Source organism: Prunus mume, linkage group LG2 (assembly GCF_029339155.1).
Source record: "Prunus mume cultivar Tortuosa linkage group LG2, ASM2933915v1, whole genome shotgun sequence".
Taxonomy (NCBI): domain Eukaryota; kingdom Viridiplantae; phylum Streptophyta; class Magnoliopsida; order Rosales; family Rosaceae; genus Prunus; species Prunus mume.
Genome location: NC_142699.1, coordinates 3,639,076 through 3,660,402, shown reverse-complemented (window position 1 = coordinate 3,660,402; position 21,327 = coordinate 3,639,076). Strand labels below are relative to the sequence as shown.

The following is a 21,327-nucleotide window of genomic DNA, read 5'->3' as shown; positions in this document are numbered from 1 at the left end:
TTGCTAATTTTCGAACAACATCAATGCCTATACTCATTTCTTGACTGAGTACCTAATAGTGATCATGTGATGGCAATTGCATATCTAACAAACAGAGCATGTCTAGAGTTATGAAATGTCTGCCATCCAACTGTTTGTTCTCTTCCCTTTCTGGTCAAATTGAAATGAAGTCTTCTGAGTTTTGTTTGCTGTCGTTACCTTCTTGTTACATATATCAGTGTTGTCTATTACTGAGTTGGACCGGGAATCATATATTTAATTCACGATTGCAATAATTAACCAAAAATCTTTCAAAAGATACTACCAAGTTGAAGTAACAAAATAAGCCTGCAGTGTGCAGTAGGCCTCGGTCATTTTGGGTCTATCCTGGCCTTCTTTTAGTAGGCTGGGCCGATTTCCTCCTTATGCAAATTGACATAAAGCTCCTGATCATCTGATCAAAATCTATGGACAATAGCTATGAACAGGTGAATTGTTGAAACTTAAAGCAATCAGAGGTTCCAATTCCTAGTTAGATGCCAAGGAAGGTAATAGGTAGAACTCTTGATTCTACAGATCAGTTTGATACTTCAGAAATTATTGGATACATAACACTTAAGTACATTTCGAATTTTCTAATTTGCGTAAACTTATTGCCAGGGCTAATTGATAGCATCACATCATCTAGACATCAGAGAAAAAGATCTATACAGTTGATCATCTACCTTACTATCATGTATGCTATAGAACATCCAAGAGAAAACCCAAACATGGCCACCAGAAATGATCACTCAGCTATACCTCCAATGTCGTTTGCTCCAGGTCTGACAATCGTAGGTAAAAGTCTCCAAGATTGGCTAATCATCTCTATGAAGAACCCAAAGAACGTGATTCATTTTGTACAGCATCTCCATTTTCATTGGTTGTCAATAGCATTGAACTTTCCACTGCTCTCTTCACCCTACCATATGCATGAGACTTCACATTAGCAACTTCCTGGTCATTCTCATTGGTGGTTTTAGGAGCAGAGCTTTTCTCAAGATCTGCAATTGCTTCTGATACAACAACACTTTCTGTTTCAGAACCAATAGAAACTTTCATTTCTTGCTTGGGTGCATCTAAATTCTCAGTTGCAGATAATGTCATACTGGAACCTGACTGCATATCCTTGGATTTGGGGTTTTCGTTCTCCTTCCCCGAAACAGCTTCCAAGTATGAGTGCCTTTGGCTAGAAGTTAGACTTGCATCCTTGTATAACTTTGGTAATATCTCTGTTCCATCAAGAGAATCAGCGAATTCAACCAGCACCACTGTTGAATCATTGCTCATTTTTGCTTGTTCAATCGTGTTGATTGATGAATTAGTATATGCCTGAACATCTAAGTTGGACGAACCAAAATGATTACCTCTTTCTTCACCATACACAGCATTGTCAACAGCAGCATTTTTAGCTGTGCCAACATTACCAAATTTAGGGCCTGAATCATTTGTATCAACTCTAAAATCTAGGATACCATTGGTTTTATTCTCTTTATCTACCTCTTCTTCCTTCACTTTTCTCAAGCTTCCGACTTCAATTTCACTGCTTAGTTTTTGGGTGTTCTGTTTCACAGCACTGGATGCATCATCACCCTTGTACTGTTCCTCTCTGGCCTCCTGGGTGTTCCTTGTATCTTCACTTTGGGCTTGGTCCTCTAGCAATCTGGGAATCTCCAAATCATTTCCCTTCTCTTCACTTTCCTCTTCCCTCTCCGTATCTTCTTCATCAATCAAATCCTCTAACCCTTCAGACTCGTCCTCAGCTCTCTCTTGATCATGCCCGTCTATTCCATCATCTTCAGCACCTCTCCCTTCCTCCTCACTTTCTTCATCTTTACTCTCATCTACCTCTTCTTCAGATTCTTCTTCTTTTTCCCTATGCCTTCCAATATCCAAGGAAGTTTCCTCCACCCGAGGATGGAGGCTACGCCTCCCAAGTTTTATTGTTTCTTGCCCATTCTGCATCTTTCCCGAAATCTTTGCAGAGCTCTCTTCATATGCTTTCTTATCATGGGAGTGCTTGAGCTGGTAAAGCAACCAGATGCAAATAGCAAGCAGCAGAAATATCTGAAGAGCATGCTTCACCTTGAAGCCTTTTGACCTCAGGTTCCTACTGGGTGATTGCTTCAACATGGTTAATACTTAAATACGTGTTAACTCTACCAATTAGCAGTAGCAAGTGGTAACCCAATCTGCACAAAGGGAAGTAAGAACCATATGTGAATAACCATGAAACAATCTAAACTAAACCGGACATGGGAAATGTTATTTATCATACATCCAAATTTCAAATTTAGAAACTCAACAATGCACAGAATAAAATAACCATATTCTGCAGGATCAAATTTACTGCCTATTTGGTGAGAATGGAAAGGGTTATAAAGTCTGGAATTGGTTATGGGTTGCACACAATGAAAAATATTGCACTAATTAAGTGGTGAGTTGAGTTTGGAGATTCAAAATCATATCTTTGCATTGTTAGTCTTCCCAAACCAAGCGAAAAAAACCAACTCGAAGTCTTTGCCGACAGTGACAAGGGAAACGATAATAGGGAAAGGAAATAAACTCCATTGGCATGTATTTATGCCTGTGCAGGCAGTGTCAAAATGCATAAATAAAATCAAATTATCCAGGAGAATTTACCTTAAAAGCAACACTCTTTTTCACCCTTAGAATGAGTGTATCATCCAGCTAAACTTAGGACAGCACTAAAGAATACTAATAATACTCTTACGAAAATATTCAACAGTGAAATGAGTTGTAAATGCAGCAAGTTAGAGAAGATATCAAATTTGCAGATAGAAAGCAGAACACAGCTGAAACTTGAAAGAACCAAATCTAGCATATACTTTTACCAGTGAACGCAAACAGAAGCAGCATCATTTCTTAGAAATTGAAATCAACCCATTGGTAAGAAAACAGCAGATGAGAATTTATCCCACACCCAACTTCAAGTTCTATGCTCACAGCGACAAGAATCCCAAAACCCACATGAAAATTTGTCATTTCTAGCTTGAAAAGGCCAAAATCCTCCCTTGAATATACTATCCAAGTGTTTAAGCAAATCTTGGAAGTATAAACAAGTACTTGTACAAAATAAAAACTAGAAAAAATTAATGTTACAGGAAAAAAGAAAAGAAAAAACCAAACACGGAATGAATAAAAGAAGCTAAGATAGCGTACCAGTGACTCAGTGGAAAAGCTGACTATCAGAGCTTGAGAAAAAAGGAGATGGGATTAGAGTTTTGGGCATTTGGCTTCATCTTTCAAATATACATGTATGTATGTATGAACAAGTAGCAAAATTTACCCCAACAATAAATATTCTTCTTTTATTTACTACCCTTTTCTTCTTCTATTCAAATATGTGGTTAGAAAGGAGAGGAGGACAGTGAGTAGTTGAGGGGTGTGAATAATGTATGCTCTCTCTCTCTCTCTCTCTCTCTCAGGTGAAGCAATAAAAAAGCAAAACCAATGTCACATCTGCAGGTGAAATTTTACTGAGAGTGAGAGAAGTGTAACTGTGAGAGTGTGACAGAGAGGACAAAGCATTAAAATCAAGTTGGCTTCTTTTTGGGGGACTAAGGACTGTGACGACTCCATACTGCCAATGCCAAATACGACATTCTACACGTATTCTGATAATGTTAATTTCTTTTGTTACTAAAATCTAAACCAAATATTATTATTTTTTCATTTAAGAAAAGGAGGAGTGTTAGATACTTCGAGAAAAGTAATGATCTTGTTGATCAAATTGCCATCAAGTCTACCAATGAGGGGAGATTTTGAAAGGTAATCAAATGTTCGACTTGTTGAAAAACTTTTACCCCAGCTTTTAAGAAATTTTAACTATTCGTGAGGGATTCAAGTAGTACCTGTGTGGAGTACAAACATTGCTCGAGGGGTCTCAAATGGCTATTTTATTTCTAAATGTGAAAAGAAAAAACCTAAAGTTTTATGTTTCAAGAAAAGGAGTATACTGTATTATCTATATTGATAGTGTATTCATCACTTAGATTTTTTCTTTTTAAACCAATTTTCCTCATGAACTATACAAAAATTTTCAATCTATCCCCATTGTCAAATTCCTAGCAATTCTATCAAAAATACCGTCAAATAAAGTTACTTTCACACCTTCGAGTGTCTCTTTCTTTACATCTTTGACGAATATGAGGTAAATGGGGGTTTGAGTCATAAAGAATATGACGTAAGAGTTAAAAAAAAGAAAAGAAAAAGGATCAACTACATAAAACCCCATGAACTTGGTGTGCTTTCAAATAGTCTTGAGTTCAAGTCCCCCTTGTACCTGTGTATATGAGTTTTCCTCTCTCCGTTCCTAACTTTGGCCAAAAAAATAAAAATATATTTGGATATAAATAAGTCAAATAACACAACCAATTTGGTTCGGTTAATTTGGACCAATCTAAAACAATTCGGTTTGGTTTTTAGCTGAAGTTAGACTTTTTAAGGGGGCGTTTGGTATCTTATTTAAATAGGGAACTCAAAAACTTTTATTTTTCTTAAAACCAAGGAGTTCTTAAATCTATTTTTAAGATTCTTAAATCTATTTTTAAGATTCAAAAACTTGTTTGGTATGCAACTTGAAAACTGTTTTCAAATCTTAAAATTTTGAGAATCTTATGGGTTGTTAGAAAACAAAACTAAAAAAACAGATATTTTTTGTTCTAAATAATTGGGGTGTTTTTTGTTGTTCTTGAGTTCGAGTTTTTAAAAATAGGGTTACCAAACAAGTTTTTTGTGTTTTAGATTCAAATTTTGTTTTTGAGTTTAAAAAGTTGGATTCAAGTTGAATACCAAACAAGCTAGTCAGTCAACACTTTTTTTAATCCGGTTCAGGTCCGTTTACCTGTTCATCGTTTTTTTGCCCGCCCCTAGATGAATAATTGCAAGGCTTATTGATGATAACAACTTCTTTTCATACAACATTTGAGTTAGTGAGGGTGAGACCACCCAAAAGGAGCGAAGTCCCAGTCGCAGAGGACCATCACCCTAGACCGCTCCTCACCCAACAACAAAAGCAATAACCACAAACAAGAGGCGCGACAACAAAACAAGAGAAATCAACAAACCTTAGGACTAAGACCAGATGCGCAGTTTCCACATCTATTTCATGGCACACGTAACTTGAACCTCGTTTCTTTGTAAAAATCCAAGACATCCTAGTTCTAACATATGACCCAAAATCACGGTAACAATAACCAATTGTAAAATTCACTTCTTATGACCTGCAGTGCAGAGCTGTCTCATGGAGTGACAGAAGTAGTAGATAGTTTAAACATGCTTCAAATGGAACAATAGCTGCTACTGCTTGCTTCTGGGTAGCCCAAAATTTGACCTTGGTTTAGCAGATGCGACTTGAAAATCTACAACAATTCAAATTGTTAAGTAAATAATCAGAATAGTACGGGAAATAAGGAAAAACAAACATCGAAAAGCTTGCTAGGGTGAATAAAAGCCATGCACATGAAAAGAAATCACAGAAACTCAAGAAAGATATCATTGCTTGCACATATACCTTGAATTTGGTTGTTTTGGATTTACAGACCGCAAAGACATAAGAAACTTCTCTGCAGATGCTTCTCTTAACTCTCTTCATCTACAAGAATGGTTGATTCATTGCCAATCCCAAGGTCCGTTAAAGTTGCCATTTCATCATCAAGCAACATTGGCAAAGGAGAACCCTGAAAATTTAGGAACAAATATATTTACTGCAGCAGAAAGTGATGATACTAGCAAGAGTCCTTCCTTTCTACGTTCTGGGAGCAAGCAATTCTTTAGCTTATAGAATGATAAAGTACTGGAGGTAGCAACTGGTGCATTTGTATCACTTTTAAAATGTTATTCTACGGAGAGGTCAAAGACATACTATATTAGAATTAGAATTATGTATTAAAGGTAGTTTAGGGTTTTCCTCTCTTTTGGTTTTCAATAAGTTTGACTTTTTTTCTCAATCAAAACCAACCAGTGGGAATGGCAGTATAATGACATACTATTCTCAACAACACGAACTTATTGATATTGTTTAAATCAACAGTAACAAATGATACATTGTGTAACAGGGAGGGCAAACCTCTTCTTGAAGAAACAATTTCAGCTTGATAGACTTCAGCTTGAAAAAGCTTTCACAAAGAATTTTTAGCTTACCAACCTAAAAAACAAAAAGAATGTAGAGTTTTTAAGATACATCCAACAAGACTTGTAATTTAGAGAAAGAGAGTGGGACTATAACCGTTGTGGCGCCTGGGAGTTTCTTCGTCAGTGACGGCTTCTCACCAATAGATGCTCCCACACATTTCAGAGTAATAGCTGCATAAAATTGTCGATTGGTTTGATAGTCCTTGAAATAAGCTAATTTTAAATATATAAAAAACAATTTGAAGTTCCTACATAGAAGTCCTGAAGCCATTTTCTGAGGGCCTGCTGCTCCAACTAATGGCTTTTCATCTTCAATTCCATGAAAAACCTTAAGCTCCGCAAACCTGTAACAAAGCAAAGGTTCATGAGATGGAAGTATTTGATTCCTTCCACTATCAACAGACGTCATTTTTGGTGGCAAACACTAGTGGAATTAATGTCCCAAACCCAGGCCACCCAAGGAGCTTGAATGTGTATTCAAGGGAACAAGGAAAATCTGAAAGGAAGTTTAGGAAAGGTAAATCATTTATTTATCCCAGCTCTTATAGCCCTCAGAAATTGTGTTTCAACATGCAAAAGCGTGGTCATATGCTAAGCTGTCAATGAACATCTACTATTAATTCAACGCTGTGTGAATTCAGAATGTCAAAAGACATCCAAAAGTAGTCAGTTCTGGTAATCTAGAGCACTGAAACTCATGATGCAAGCAACAAAGCTCTTGCACAACAAAGTAATCCAAGTTGATTAAAAGAAAATGAAAAAATAAACACCACACAATTTGATATAACCATTTTTAAAATAATAACACGATTCTTCAATGAGCCAAGGCCCTCAGGAACAACATAGAAAAAAATAAAACTACATGGGATGCCCTTCATGATCTTTTTCTTTTTAAACAAAAAGATATAAAAGATTAACTTGAAAAAGACAGATACCTAGGATGAAGCCACTGGAGTTCTTTGTTATTTCCTTGCATTTTTGACATAACTAATCGGACATACCTGCAAACAAAAATAATTACAGTTCAGAGAGAAAAACTAACTCCTTTTCTTCTTTTGGCAAAAGACTCAGAAAGTAATTCATACATGAATAAGAATAACTTCCCTGAACCAGAATTTTAGGGAATGCTATTGCACTCAGCTTAACATCATAACTGTTAGTCATGCATTTATGATCCCTTGTCACCAATCAGTGAAGAGCACAACCAATGACTTGGTCAACTATTATGCAAACCCAAAAGTTTGATTGAAAAAGGAGACAGGAAACTAAACCTACAAAATTAGACATAGAAGATTAACAAACACTACAAACGTGGTTTCCAGCTGAAGCATAAAAATGTTTTGATCTCTTTATGAGCCGCCTCCAGGAATACTTAAGGGCCAGCTGAGCCCTTAAAAAAATGTGTATATATACACACATATGATGGAAAGAGCAAGTGATGTTCAACATCTCTATTGTAGAAGTGGTGATAAGAAACTGAAACATTCTTCGTTTTGTTTTACTAAACTGTGCTATTGAGCCAGATCAGATTCAGTTGTGAAGCAACGGTGTGCACTGGATGAAAAAAAAAGAAGAAAAAAAGAAGAAGAGAGAAATCCATGCCTTTATGACAAAGGAAAATACTCAGTTTGGGGCTCTCAGCAAAGCGGTGATCACTAAATATAATAAATTGAATTGCCATATTGAGAGCCTGAGGCTGAGACCTGACAATTAAAGAAGCAATCTTGGGCTACAGAAACCTAAAAGCCCTACATAAAAGTGTGCACTTGTGGTGGTAAACTAAGCTGAAGGATGAACATGAGAAGAAAGAGGCATACCGAATCTCTGACTCTTTTCTTTCACGAGAACTAACCTGAAAGATATGTTAGACAAACTATATCAGATATATTATATAAATGAAAGAAGCAAATTTGGAGTTCATAGGACCTCAGGGTTTACCTCACTCCCATTCAACATTTCAACTTTAGCTAAACGGGCAACCAAAACAAATCGTGGGATTCCACCTTGTCCAGGGTCAGCCACTGGATTGTCAGAAAGCCTGATATCCTTTAATAACAAAAGAAGAATGAGCAAGCCAGAAACTAGAAAACTAGGAGAGATCTATGTGATTTATTTATGTGAAATCTAATGAGGAAAAGCAGATTGATTTTATTGACGCATAAAATCCAAAAAAAATCCTTAATTGTGTCAACTAAAAATTTATCCATGTTGAAATACCAGACCTTCTAGCAGTCATACCTCTCCCCCTAGTTAAATGGGATAATGAGTACGACTCCTCAAAGAACAGGTAGTTGAACCCAAAATAAAGGGAGTATGATGGATTGAATGATTTGATCAATGAATATTATCATGTTGTTCCAAGCATTGGTAGTAAAAATAATATAAAAACAATCCATGTCAAAAACAATTTTTTTTTTTGTTGCACCCAATTTCATAATATCCAAGGGGTGTTTGAGTAGCGAGGGAAGGAAGAGTCCTAATATGGCAAAGTTCAGACATCTACTTTCCTCTTCTTTTTTTTTTTTTGGTCTGGTGAAGACAGCCCTTTAGTATAAATAAAGTACCGAGGAAAATAAATAAATAAAGAAACCAACACCTGTACAAGACAATTACAAGATCTCAGAGGACATCGAACGAGAAGTATATGTATGCACAATCTACCATTTGCACATTTTTTATTTAATATACTTAGCACAGGCAGACCAGGTTCAATTTATATTGCAGAAAAACATGCATCAATAGAGGCCAGATCCTCAATGTTGAAAGTCTAATAACACAAATTTCAGACAAAATCTTACCACTAGTTGTGGGAATGAGTTTAGAGAATCAATAGAGGCCAGATCCTCAATGTTGTTGCCACCTGGAGCATGTTATGAGTAACCAATAAGTCACTGGACTCATGACACAAATAGCAAATGAAGGTTGCATGAGTGCTAATACAAGAGTTGTGATAAGTTACCAAGAAGAAGGCAACGCAAATTCTGAAATGGCTTATGGCTTTCCTCACATGAGTCATAACCATTTAGCAGTTCATGCATCATTCCGTCATCAGGATAAAAGACTCGAATCAAACTGTTATTGCTCAAATGAAGCTGCTCCAAGCTGGATGCAGAGGCCATTTTTCAAAAAATTTAAAGAAAATAGGGCAACCTCAGAGACATTTACACTTGCAGATATTTTTCTACTTAAAGCACTACCGATCAATCTAACTAGCATCCTATGATTTTTGTACCAGAGGTCAATAAGCCAAAAGTAAGTACTTGCATCTCCTACCAATACCAAATGTGTAAGATAAGAGGTTTAAAGCTCTCTTGGCAGCATCTATACTATGCCAGGTTCGCTATTTTCATGTAGAAGCGCTGTACCCACTCAACCACTATAAGAGAGATCTTGCCATGGAGAGAGTAACTAGCACGGCTAACCAATAAGTCACTCATGTGCAATTCTTACTAAGCCCCGAAAAGGATGGAGATGAATCTATATCCGTTGGTCACAAAGTGAAGACATCCCCCAAACCTATCCTTTTTTATTGAATAGAAACATTTTGTGTTCAAAATTAGAAACGATCAAAAGAGAGGACAATTAGAACACAGACAAAAAGAAACAAGCAATAGCCAATGAAACAAACACAAGGCCACGCAACACAGAAAACATAACAGCCAATCAAAAAGACAACCCCTTAAGACACAACAGCCAGCAAATCTCCCAAACCTATTTTAAGTTCTATACTTATCATTTGTCAGGACTCAGGACCAACCCAAGATTCGTTCCAACCCCACCCCCTCTCCAATTTCAAAGCAATTACTGTAGTGGAAGGAACATAAAATTGTTACTAACCTTCTTAGCTGTGAAAGTTTCAAGATTTCATTCCAATCAGCTATACAATTGTCTTCCAAATTCAGAAGGCGCAAATAATCAAATCCCTGAACTGCAAAAGATGATGCAGGCTGGAAAAGAAGGCAGACCAAAAGCAGAGCTATACAGTCAAAATGCATTTGTTTGAGAATTTATATAAAGACAACAAAAACAATTATATAACTAAGGAAAAAAAAGATTTGAAACTCCAAAACATTTTCATTGAGAAGAAACAAAATGATTTACTGGTTTGAGATGAACCAACCACTGCATCTCTTTCTTTGCTATTTACAGGTTAACCTACTGATCCATAATTTACCATTTCTGTTTGATGAAGGGTTTGCCAAGTGTTAGATGTTAGGTTCAGATTTTACAAACCTATAGTGAGCTAGCTATTAATGTGATATTCTATTCTGTTTATATACTTTCTGAAAGTATCCGAGTGTCACATCTTACACTATTCTTAGCTAGCTATTAATGTGATACACTATTCTATTTATATACAAAAAACACACAAAATCACCTACAAGGCGCTGTGAATGTCTCAATCGCATTGATCACATTGACCACATGGTGGAATCAGTGTATCAATGGCATTGAAGGGCATTGTACATCCCAGACATTACACAGGCGAAAATTCTCTTACACACACACACACATATATGGCACAATGAAACACAAGATAATAAAATCTACTGTTAAAAGTAATTTACTTCTCATGGAAATATACAACCACCAAGAATTTCAGATAGCATACCTCTATTGTGCTTATTTTATTCCCCATCAGATGTAGTTCTTCAATTTCTGGCAAAGACTGTTTGAGTATTTCAACCTGCCACATCAAACAGACAATATCGAGCTATTTGATATAGAAAAGCAAATAGTAAAAAGAATAAAGAATAAAACTAAAATGGGGTAGGAGAGGAAAAAAAAAGGCACCTGGGTCCAATTTATGCCAATATTGTTTAACACTAAAATGCGGATGCGTTTTAAATGTGGCAACCCAACCATATCGTGTGCCATTAAGTTGTAAGATAAATTGAGGGCCAAAAGATCTGCCAATTGTTCACAGATTGTGCTAACATCCTGCAAGCAAAGATTAATTCAAATACAGTAAAGGTCAGCCCCCAGCAACTTAAGAAACAAAGCCATTAAAAAATAAATTTGTGCATGCAAACATGTATGCCAAGAAAAGCTTTATTTAGTGAGACTAGATGAGTGCACTAACAAGTTAACATACACACATGAGATCACAAGTTGGCTGATTATAGTACGAAATTAACAATAACTCAATCAAATGATTTTAATTGTATTAAATGTGTCCGTTCAAAGCAAAGGGACAGATAGACAGATTGAAATTTATATGGTTACAATCTTCAGGGAAGTTGGTATTCCCCACATTTCATCCTTCTTTGCTGAAATTGGAAGATACAGAGCCTTGCCTCGCAAGGTTCAAGTTTTTGCTTGGTTAGTTTCCTATAGAAAGGTAAACACCTGCTATATGATTCAAAGTAGGAGACCAAATGCTTTGTTTTTCTTCTCAGTGGTGTTAAGTTTTTAGAGCTGGTAAAAAAAGTACAGATCACCTGATTCTTCATTGTCCAATAGCTTTAATCTGTGGCTGAGATTGTTTAGAGAAGGACATGTAAGTTGGATAATCCAGCTGGTTGTGCTTCATTATTTTGTGAGCTTTTCGGGGTGGTAAGCAGGTAAAAGTTCTGAGCGGCTGTAGGGTGCTAGCAGTTTTTCGAGTAGTTTGGTAAGAAAGTAAACAAAACTCGTTTTAAGATCTCAATCTATGATGAAGAAATGATAGGTAGTTCTTTGGTTATAGCTTTACAGGAGTAGTTGTACGTGCAGTCTTAGCTCTCTTAAAATCATCACGTTAAACTTCAAGAAACTGCTTTTATTCACCATTTTCATCATGGATGCTAACATGCTAACAAGTTCCAGAGGAAAAGTCAAATATGTAACCATCCTTTAAAAAATGCCAGTGGCAGACAGAAATTTTCTAATAGTAGAAAGTAAACAAATACCAGTATCTCCTTTCAGCATTAAATTATAAGTGAAACAAGGGAAAAAGCACTAGTCCATAAAACAACAGGTAACAACCACTTCCTATTATGGGAAACAAAGTGGATTTCGATGGCATTTGCATGTACCTTCCATTCTGAAATTAGATTTCCAGTCAAGTCAAGCTCCTTTAAATCTGCAATAAAAGCATCATCATTGTTTTGGATGAGTATATATATTAGTCTACACACACGCACAGGCAAGCGTGCAGTCTCATTGTGTAATAGATTCTATTAATATTAAGAGCGAACTATTCATGAAGATTGGACTAGACTTGAACAAGAATACACACGACATGGTTGTAAGTATATATAGAAATGAACGCACACTATCTTGTTTCTAGCTTATTCTAAGAGAACCACTCATGAGTCCTGAAGATGGGATGGAGCTACGGTGGAACTGGAATAACAGGAAATAATGTACTTAGTTGTTTGGACCCTAAACACATAGGACCGGGATCCAATTTCAAACCTAAAAACTGATGCATATACTTTCGTGGAGGAGAGGATCTCAATTATAAAAAATTAAAAACTCAGCCGTTTGATTTCATATGGACTTGAAACCTTGAGCAGAAAATGAGGAGAAACATCTGCACATTTGCGAAAGACAAAGCTCAGCATGCAATTTCAGGATTAGTAACTTCTTATCTGACAGATAAAAGCATAAACCAATTCATGCATACGATAAAATATAAAATAAAAAAAACAAACAAATGGCTAAGCATTTAAGTCTTGGCCTTAAGCCTTATTATGACTAAAAAATTAGTCAATCAGTTAAAATAAATTTTTGAGCTTCAAGGTTCCACTATCTAATGCATTTGGATAAAGCATAGTTCTTCCTTCATTGAATTGTTAAGTTCATAATGGAGATGAATAAAACTTACTAGGCACATTAGTACTGATATCACATGGGACTCCAGGAGAGCTAACACCCAAATAAGATACCGATGCACTCGTCAACTCCTCTAATCGACTTAGCTTGTCTTGAATTTTGTCTTTGCCAACAAGTTGAACATTTACACGCTTGTTGCTCGCTGAAAGGACATACATTTCATCTACAACACAAGAAGGAACATAATAATAAGACAGTATTTCACAGTTTCTATGAATGTTACCCATTTCAAGCAAAATGCACATACCAAGCATTATCTTATTAGCCATTATACCAACTGGAAATTCATATTTGCAAAATGAACCAAATATTCAAGCAAAATTCACATTTAAATAATTTCCATTTATGACTAAAATCTGAGAAATGCTATACAAGTTAACAACTAAATGTAGCATCATTATACAATACCAAGTTTCACACAGAACATTTCAGTAAATTTCAAATTTTTTTTTTCTATAAAAAAAAAACGCATTTCATTTCCAGCAGTTTGTAACATTTGCCACTGTTTTCCTTTTTTTTTTATTTTTTTGGTCTGAAATTTGCCACTGTTTTCAGAGCAACTAAATGAGCAAAAATGGAACTGATAAAACAGAGACATACCCTCTTCTTCTTTAGTCGTGTCACCTCGGTATCTGAGCTGGAGAGCTTGCAACAACGAAATGCCAGAGCTGAGATTCTGGGACCGAACAAAAGACCCAGATCGTTCGGACCTTGCCTGGAAGTATTGAACTCCATTGATGGTCCCATCGTGCTTGCCCTCTCCATTGTCCCAATCAACTCCGACCCATGTGCCCGAATAGCCTTGGACAGGTCCCACATACCTCACCGTCCCAATTCGACGTGGATCACCTGATGAGTGGACTCGCTGCCCAATTCTGAAGTCAGGCTTTGACTCGGATGATTCTTGCATTTTCTTCTCTTTCCTTTGCAATGTAGTCTTCTGGTTATGTTGTGTATGTCTGAAGCAAATAACTAAGTGTTGTTTGAGGAGGAGGATTGAATTTAAAGCTTTGTACTCGATGGTGAGTGAATGTTATCTTGTTACCTAAGCTAAATTAGGCAGAGCAATGACTGACGCTAATCATCCCCTTCTAAGTTCGGCGTGAATTTTTGCTGATGGATTGGCCAGGTTGGGTTTGGATACGGATATAGACAATACTATGAAGAGATCTGAATGAAAATCCATCATAAAAAAATAAAAACTTGATACACCTTGAGCAAAGTTGTAATACTTTGTAGACAGAAGGTGAATGAAAACCCATAAAAAAATCAACCCAGATCATAAATAAAAAAACTTGATAAACCAGCATTCTTTTGTAGAAAATCAGCATTTTTCATAAACTTCTGTAATACCCAATTCATAAATAAATAAATAAAAAAGAAAAATTCTATAAGGCCCATCAAAATAAAATTCATTCTACAAAATCAATGACTATGAAAATACATAAATCAAAACAACCAAATTTGGGAGTATTGGCCTGAACCCAATGAACACTATGGTCCCTACCCTAAATGCCATGAACCCATTCAACAAGATAAAATTAATTAATGAAAAAAGGAAATCAATAAACAAGGATGTACCTGATGCCGATGAGATTACAAGAAGCAGAAGATACTGAAGGAGCACAGGAGGCGCCTTGACGCCGCTGCAAGATGGTGAGACTGAGAGAGAGGGAGTGAGTGAGAGTGAGAGAAAGGGTGTGCTGGGGTATTTTATTTTATTTTAAAGTTGTTTTAAGCGAGGCACGTCAATGGCATACAAGGGTGAAACTGTAAAAACGGAGAAAATCAACAGTGACGGGGAGTTGGGTTTTGCCTTTGGCTTTCGTTTCATTTCGTCTATCTCTCTCCCTCTCAGTGACCTGAGCAACGACGTATTACGCTGTATCAGCGATCGAATCGATCTTCGCAGCCATGGATACTTCAAACCTCACTTCGCTTCCAGAGGACACTCCGAAGACAACGAACAACGAGCACCACAGCAACCCCGACCGCTCTCGGCCTTTGCCTCCCGCCCCGATCGCCCTCCCACTCAGTGAGTTGTTGTTCTCAACTCGCCCCCATGAACTTGAAGTTTCAACTTTTGGGGCTTACCCATCGCAATGCAATGTTTTTGTAGGACTTCTTCACAAAAATACTCGGCTTTAGATTGGAAGGGGTTTTTCGACCAAGAAGAAGATATTAGAATTCCGGACTCGGATGATGTGAGTCTGTTTAGAATTTGAACTGTCTGATTCTGCTACAATTTCATGATCTTCTAATGTGTTTTTCCATTTTAGGTTTTTCATGTATACACTGCAGGAACAGAGGGCCCAGTTGTTTTCTGTCTGCATGGAGGTGGTTACTCAGGGTATGTTCAAGTTTTGGTTTTTTTGTGTTCTTTTATTCTTTTTAAGCTGAAACATCTTCTATTTGTTTCTGGGTTTTAATTTTACATGGAAAGCAATCACTTTCTGATGTGATAAATTATATTTGCTCAAGTGATATAGTTCACACTGCCCTCCATCTATAAGCTGATGATGCCTTTGCAACTAAGAATATATGTGTTGTGACATTGCTAGACTGTAAAACTTGTGAAAATGGTGAAAATAGCCTTTCCTTTTCGAACCTCCTAATGTACCCAGCGCAATGAAAATCAACGAACAGCATAGGACTGAAGTTTATGCTTTGCACATATATGTACATGTCTTATGACTCAGTTATAATGATCAGATAGTGCTTGCTTTGCATGTTTTATCAAAGAAGAGAGTTCTTGCATACATTGCATGTTCTATTTGTGTTATCTATTTTATATGTGAAGTACTGTCAAATAAATGTCACGAAAAAATCACTTTTAGTGGTCATTATTGATTGCATGCAGCTTCTTTTTTCTCCTGTTTTTAGCTTCTTTTTTCTCCTGTTGCTACTCTTCACTTCTTTTGGGTCCCTTGTTTTATATCTTTAGTTGAATTGCTTATCTGAGGTAATCAGAGGAAGCAAGATATAGATTATTTCCCATAGGCAGCCTTGACATAGTAGAAAAGTTTTCTTCAAAATTTCAAATTGTTCTAGTGGTTTCACCATACTCCAAATGTCTTTGGTAATGTTCATATTTATACATGTGACATTGTAGGCTCCATGTATATTGTTTATCTTTAGATGATTAATTATTGGTAGCAAGTTACTATAGATTTGGTTATCTCTTCTTTATTGTTTTTGTTGTTATGTCTAATTACGGTGAATGAGTTTGGATGACACACTGTTAAATATCAGAAAGTGTTCATAATCTTAGGAAAAAAAACTGAACTCTTTCGAGTTGTTCTAGTTTGGGGTAGAGTAAACTCTTTTTTGGTTTTGTTTAGTTTGAATTATTCCAAAGTTTTACCAAGAAGTGCACGGTATCATTGATGTTAACTATTTTCAGCATATCTGCTTTAGTTTTTCTGGCACTTTTTTTTCCTTGGGGTACTTCAAAAATCTGGTATGCTATGGTAGATTACACAGTTTATTTTCCCAGGCTATCTTTTGCCTTGTCAGCAAGTAAAATTAAGGAGAAAGCTCGGGTAGTTGCTATGGACTTGAGAGGACATGGAAAGTCAACCACAGAAAATGAGACTGATCTTTCTATTGAGGTAAAAGTACAGTCAAAAGAGGATTGCTCTACTTGATTTTTTCTTGTTAGATCTTCTAGGATATAGTTCCTATATAGGTGGGCTTATCTGTCATGCTATCCACTCAACTAAATTGTAGTTATTTATTTGCAGACTATGTGCAATGATGTTCTGGCAGTTGTGAAAGCAATTTATGGAGATTCACCTCCTGCAATTGTGCTTGTCGGCCACAGGTTGTGCTCTTTTAATTATTACTGTTGAAGTTTTCATAGTAAATCATCTTCAGTTGTGACATGTTTCTAGAAACAAAAGGAAATTCTAACACTTAATAGATGCATCAAAGAAGCTAGTAATCAACTCTGTGGGTTTTCTCCTTTTGATGACATGCATGATCATATTTATGAAGCAATCCAGAGTTTCTGGGTTAGAAAGCATATATGTCTCTTGATCATTAATAATGTGTAGCTTATTTTTATGATAGTGATATCAGGTACAGGAATAGACAATTTGATATTATTGATAGTTAAAAAATTCAAAATTTCATTTTCTCAAGCTCTATATATTACAAAAAAAATTGCCACTTCGAAGGATCTCTAAGGATTCCTTGTGTTCCTAACTTTCACGTGAATTGCTGTCAACTCATGTCACTGTCATACAGTATGGGAGGGTCAGTTGCTGTGCATGTTGCTGCAAAGAGAGCATTGTCTAGCTTGGCTGGGCTGGTTGTTGTCGATGTTGTAGAGGTTTGGGTTTTGCAAAATAATTATCTCAGCTTTGTTTGTGATTATTTACCTATGGTGGCATAATGGCAGTCATCTTATGCTGAAATTTGCGAATATTTCAGGGAACAGCTTTGGCTTCATTGATTCACATGCAGAAAATCCTGTCAAGCAGGGTGCACCATTTTTCAAGCATTGAAAAAGCGGTACCTACGATATCTTCAAATCCTAATAGTTCCTAAATTCTGTTTACCTTGACTTGAAGCACAATTTTTGTTCAAAGAGTGCACCAGTTAGGGCATCAGATTAGAGGGATGAAAAAATTAATACAAAGATTCTTAATGTCCAGATGGACTAATTTTTATGAGATCAAGGCTTTTATGGCTATCTAGGGAAAATATCAAAGTGCATCCTTCAACTTTGGGGCCATGCCAATTTCCTCCTTAACTTCCAATTTGATCAATGTAGACGCTGAAAAATCAACCAAATCCATTACTAAAGTACAGCCGTGTGATTTCATGTTATATGACTGATTATTCTAAACTTGAGAGTTTATCTCGTTTCAGATTGAATGGGGTGTAAGGGGAGGCTCTTTGAGAAACATTGACTCTGCTCGGGTGTCAGTACCGACGACATTAAAGTATGATGATTCAAAGAAATGGTAAGTATTTAGGAAAATTTGATAAAATTTTCCGCTCCCATGACCCATTGTTGTCTTGTTTTCGTCAAGTCTCTGTTAATCCTAGTCTTGCACATAACAGGCACAGTTTTGGTATTATTCTGCAGTTACATTTACAGAGCACGATTGGAAGAAACAGAACAATATTGGAAAAGCTGGTATGTAGAAATTTTTTTTGTTAATATTCTCATATAAAATTTGGCATTATGGTCAGGGTCATGTCACTACTCGTGGATATTTCAATTAAAACCAAACTCATCTGCAATTTATGTACCATTGATGAGTTAGAACATTCATTCTGCATACTAGTACAGAATTTTCTTGTTGAATTGTTTGGTTACTGAGTCCACCGAGTGTAGCATGGCTTGCTTGTTATGACAACCTGCTCATGTGACTGATTCATGCTCTGTTTGGTACTCATAAGCACTAAAGCACTTCTTTTAGAATCACATCATGGAAATGCAGTTGGAAGTGATTCCTAAGGAAGCACCTTTGATATGCGTCTTCTACAAGCCCTTATAGGTGCTCCTAGCTCAGAGAGCTTTTTAACTATGTGTGCAACTACCAGAAACGCTTTTGGTTATCTGAAAGCGCTTTTATCACTTCTAGAAGCACTGCCAAAGATTCCAGTATTTTCAGATTCACACTAGTTGGATATAGGAGAGAGAGTTCTAAATGAAACACATCACTTAAACCTATCATTTGTCTTGTAATGTTTTCAAACCATGGAAGCATTTAGGTATCACATATGGAGATGCTTTTATTTATTTGTTTGTTTGTTTTGTTTACCTTTATTCTTTGTGCTAGGCATTGTGTCACAAGTTATTTCCTATTGAAATCAGTAAATATACGTACTCAAATACAGGTATGAAGGTCTTTCAGAAAAGTTTTTGTCATGTCCCGTTCCAAAGCTCCTGCTGTTAGCTGGAACAGACCGACTGGACAGGTTCTTTTAATTTAACTTGCAGGATAACCTGTCTATTTTATCTAAATGGAATCGTTTTCTTTTGGAATAAAAAATCTATCATTGTGATGCTGTTTAATCAGATTGAGTTGTGATGACACAGTTTAGTGACGTTTTATTTTACCCCAAACCCTGAATGTTTGCATAGGGTACCCATGTTGGCACATTATAATTTACGACATGCATAAAGGTTTAGGATTTGTGTCCTTCTCACAGATTAAATTTGACACATGACAAACTAGGAAAGGAATTCTTGATAATGGAAGACATCTGTCTTTAGGGTTCATCTATTTCATGCATGTGGTTAGGTTGGAATGCTTGGTATTGTTTGGTTATGTTTGTGATTTAAGAGAACTTTGTTTTTTGTCTTTGCTTTGCACATTGTGGCTATCTTGTCCACTTCATTTGTAATTTTATTGTTTTCTGCTATAAATTTGTTTCTTTTAAAAAAGAAAATATATGTCTTTAATTCTTGGCCATGAATTTAGACTAAAACTTTGTAAGGACACACGGCATTACAAAAACATCTTAAACGGCTGATGTGAAAATCCCAAATTGTTCGAGTTTCCTATTCTGAGAGTTATCTGATTGTTTTGTCACAGAGCTCTGACAATTGGTCAAATGCAAGGCAAGTTCCAAATGGTTGTTGTAAGACATACTGGGCATGCCATACAAGTATGTGTTCTGCCATCTTCGGTGGAAATTGTTTTGTTTTTAAAAATACATTTTCTTTGTATAAAGTATAAAGGTGATTAAAACTGTGATGTCCCAAACTTTTGCAGGAAGATGTACCCGATGAATTCGCGACACTAGTAACTAATTTTATATCTCGTAACCGCATCGGCCCTCGCGGAGTTGAGGTTGGTATCCACATCCTCATTTAAACTAGTTTGTATAATATCTGGAGATTTTCTTTGTTTTTGAGTCATAAAACTTTTCTGTTCCCTTCAAAATTCAGTATCATGCCTTTAAGTATGTTCCTCACAAACAATGATTTGATGAACTGGATGGGGGGGATGGGCAATGGGTGCCCATTAGGTGTTAGGGATTTGGTAATTGGGGTGGTGGTGATGGTGGTTGTGTAACAGACCAGCGCAGCCCATCTCATAGTCCAAACCAGCACTGGTATTCTCCAACCTAACCACCTAGGTCCAATAAATTGGGTGAGATGAAGACTGAATGGACCCATTCAGGTGTGGGCTTTTAACTCAAAAGGTCTCTCTAAAAGTGGTAGTTAACCACTCACTTTTAACTTGTAGCTTATTGTAGTACTTCTCAGATGTGGGATTATGTCCATCCACATCTATGACTTGTAACCCCAACATTGGTAATGGTGAGGGTAACCATGGGTACACATTTCCCGTCCCTGGATATAGATGCTCCAATTGACAAAAGTTTTCTATAATCTTGGGTTTGATTCAGGAGCCATCTATAAAGACATTTTTTTTACACATTTATAGCCCCCTTAAATAAATAAATAGCGACTCTACTTCATCTGTACGTCTCCTTCCTCGCCTCCACTCAACTCTCTTCTCTTCCTCCGATATCCTCCCCCTTTTTCTTCTCTCTTCAACTCTTCTCCATCATAACCAGCCAGGAAACATAAATTTTAATATGATATGGTGCATAAAACTAGGAACATGAGTAATTGTTAACAGGTTCATATCTATTTTGAGTTTAACAATGATCAACTACTGTTTAGGTCTTCTCCATGGTACCGAAATGTGCCATGTACTTTCATGTATAAATTTATGGGTCCTCCTTTTACATCTCTAATTATATGATATACATTTTGTTGCAGATTCCAGGACTCCGTCGGCCATCCCAGACCAACCCTTGAATCAGTTGTTCGGAGAATAATCAATGACGTGTGTCATCATACTAACAGAGAGAAATCGCATATTTGGATTTTATTTGGAATTCTCTTCTTCTTGGTTGGTAAATGTGGTGGAAAAGCATTTAAATTGACAAAATGATAATTGCCATTAGGTTAAGTATGTATATCAGTTAAAGAAATGTTGGAGTATGTCTAGAAATAAAGATATTACAATCCATTATCCTTTCTTTTGGTTACGTAAATAGCCTGAGATAAATCCGACTGCTAATATCGCTTTCTTCATTCGGTTCAGGCAAACACAAATTTAGATTAAACCCCTTGAGTTTGTATGGAAACAGAGGAATACATTTCATCTTTTAATTGGACAAAAATTGAGTGGTTTGTTTTGGTATTATGAATTACATTCATTAGATCACAAATTTTCAATTAACAAGTTCTCCCCTACATTACTGAACGTTCACATTTTTTAATTTAAAATTGGAAGGTGTTGCAACATAATCATTTCTTCTAGGCATCAATGGTAGGATAACAAAACCAAACATAAC

At 36.3% G+C, this 21,327-nt stretch overlaps 3 protein-coding genes across 7 annotated transcripts; 1 reads left to right on the top strand and 2 right to left on the bottom strand.

Moving 5' to 3' along the window:
- Positions 1-511: 511 nt before the first annotated feature.
- Positions 512-3,446, bottom strand: LOC103319363 (uncharacterized). 3 transcript variants are annotated; one of them, XM_008220894.3, is made up of 2 exons: positions 3,202-3,446; positions 512-2,210 (listed from the first exon to the last, which is right to left on the bottom strand). In XM_008220894.3, exon 2 carries the CDS (start codon positions 2,149-2,151, stop codon positions 847-849), a length of 1,305 nt encoding a protein of 434 aa, XP_008219116.2. In that variant the 5' UTR covers positions 2,152-2,210; positions 3,202-3,446; the 3' UTR covers positions 512-846. The 3 variants fall into 3 exon arrangements, with proteins under 3 accessions (XP_008219116.2, XP_088903699.1, XP_088903698.1); XM_089047573.1 differs by lacking the exon at positions 3,202-3,446 and adding an exon at positions 2,868-3,171; XM_089047572.1 differs by lacking the exon at positions 3,202-3,446 and adding an exon at positions 2,874-3,171.
- A 1,485-nt stretch (positions 3,447-4,931) lies between these two features.
- Positions 4,932-14,716, bottom strand: PFI (tubulin folding cofactor E / Pfifferling (PFI)). Of its 3 annotated transcripts, XM_008220892.3 has the most exons (18): positions 14,575-14,716; positions 14,039-14,163; positions 13,594-13,952; positions 12,986-13,156; positions 12,192-12,238; positions 10,969-11,115; positions 10,787-10,861; positions 10,012-10,121; positions 9,134-9,276; positions 8,973-9,034; positions 8,113-8,220; positions 7,992-8,026; positions 7,110-7,175; positions 6,427-6,518; positions 6,269-6,345; positions 6,110-6,187; positions 5,555-5,720; positions 4,932-5,402 (listed from the first exon to the last, which is right to left on the bottom strand). In XM_008220892.3, the coding sequence occupies exons 3-17, from the start codon at positions 13,901-13,903 to the stop codon at positions 5,622-5,624; spliced, it is 1,620 nt and encodes a 539-aa protein (XP_008219114.2). In that variant the 5' UTR covers positions 13,904-13,952; positions 14,039-14,163; positions 14,575-14,716; the 3' UTR covers positions 4,932-5,402; positions 5,555-5,621. The 3 variants fall into 3 exon arrangements, with proteins under 3 accessions (XP_008219114.2, XP_088903696.1, XP_088903697.1); XM_089047570.1 differs by having other exon boundaries at positions 13,594-14,163; XM_089047571.1 differs by lacking the exon at positions 14,039-14,163 and having other exon boundaries at positions 14,575-14,693.
- A 58-nt stretch (positions 14,717-14,774) lies between these two features.
- On the top strand, positions 14,775-21,018 carry LOC103319362 (esterase/lipase/thioesterase family protein). Its single transcript, XM_008220893.3, is given in 14 exon segments — positions 14,775-14,946; positions 14,949-15,028; positions 15,113-15,197; positions 15,273-15,343; positions 16,490-16,604; positions 16,737-16,816; positions 17,242-17,326; positions 17,428-17,508; positions 17,869-17,963; positions 18,089-18,139; positions 18,847-18,927; positions 19,548-19,620; positions 19,728-19,805; positions 20,747-21,018. Coding segments are annotated over 14 exon segments (1,053 nt in total). The 5' UTR covers positions 14,775-14,907; the 3' UTR covers positions 20,786-21,018.
- Positions 21,019-21,327: the final 309 nt, after the last annotated feature.

Bases quoted from the DNA above. Each gene is read 5' to 3' on its own strand.
- LOC103319363 (XM_008220894.3), bottom strand. From the start codon at position 2,151: ATGTTGAAGCAATCACCCAGTAGGAACCTGAGGTCAAAAGGCTTCAAG.
- PFI (XM_089047570.1), bottom strand. From the start codon at position 13,903: ATGCAAGAATCATCCGAGTCAAAGCCTGACTTCAGAATTGGGCAGCGA. The intron at 12,239-12,985 runs GTAAGTTTTATT...CTTTTATTGCAG, and splicing joins TATCAGTACTAATGTGCCTA to ATTTAAAGGAGCTTGACTTG. The intron at 10,122-10,786 runs GTATGCTATCTG...CTTCTTTTCCAG, and splicing joins ATAAAATAAGCACAATAGAG to CCTGCATCATCTTTTGCAGT.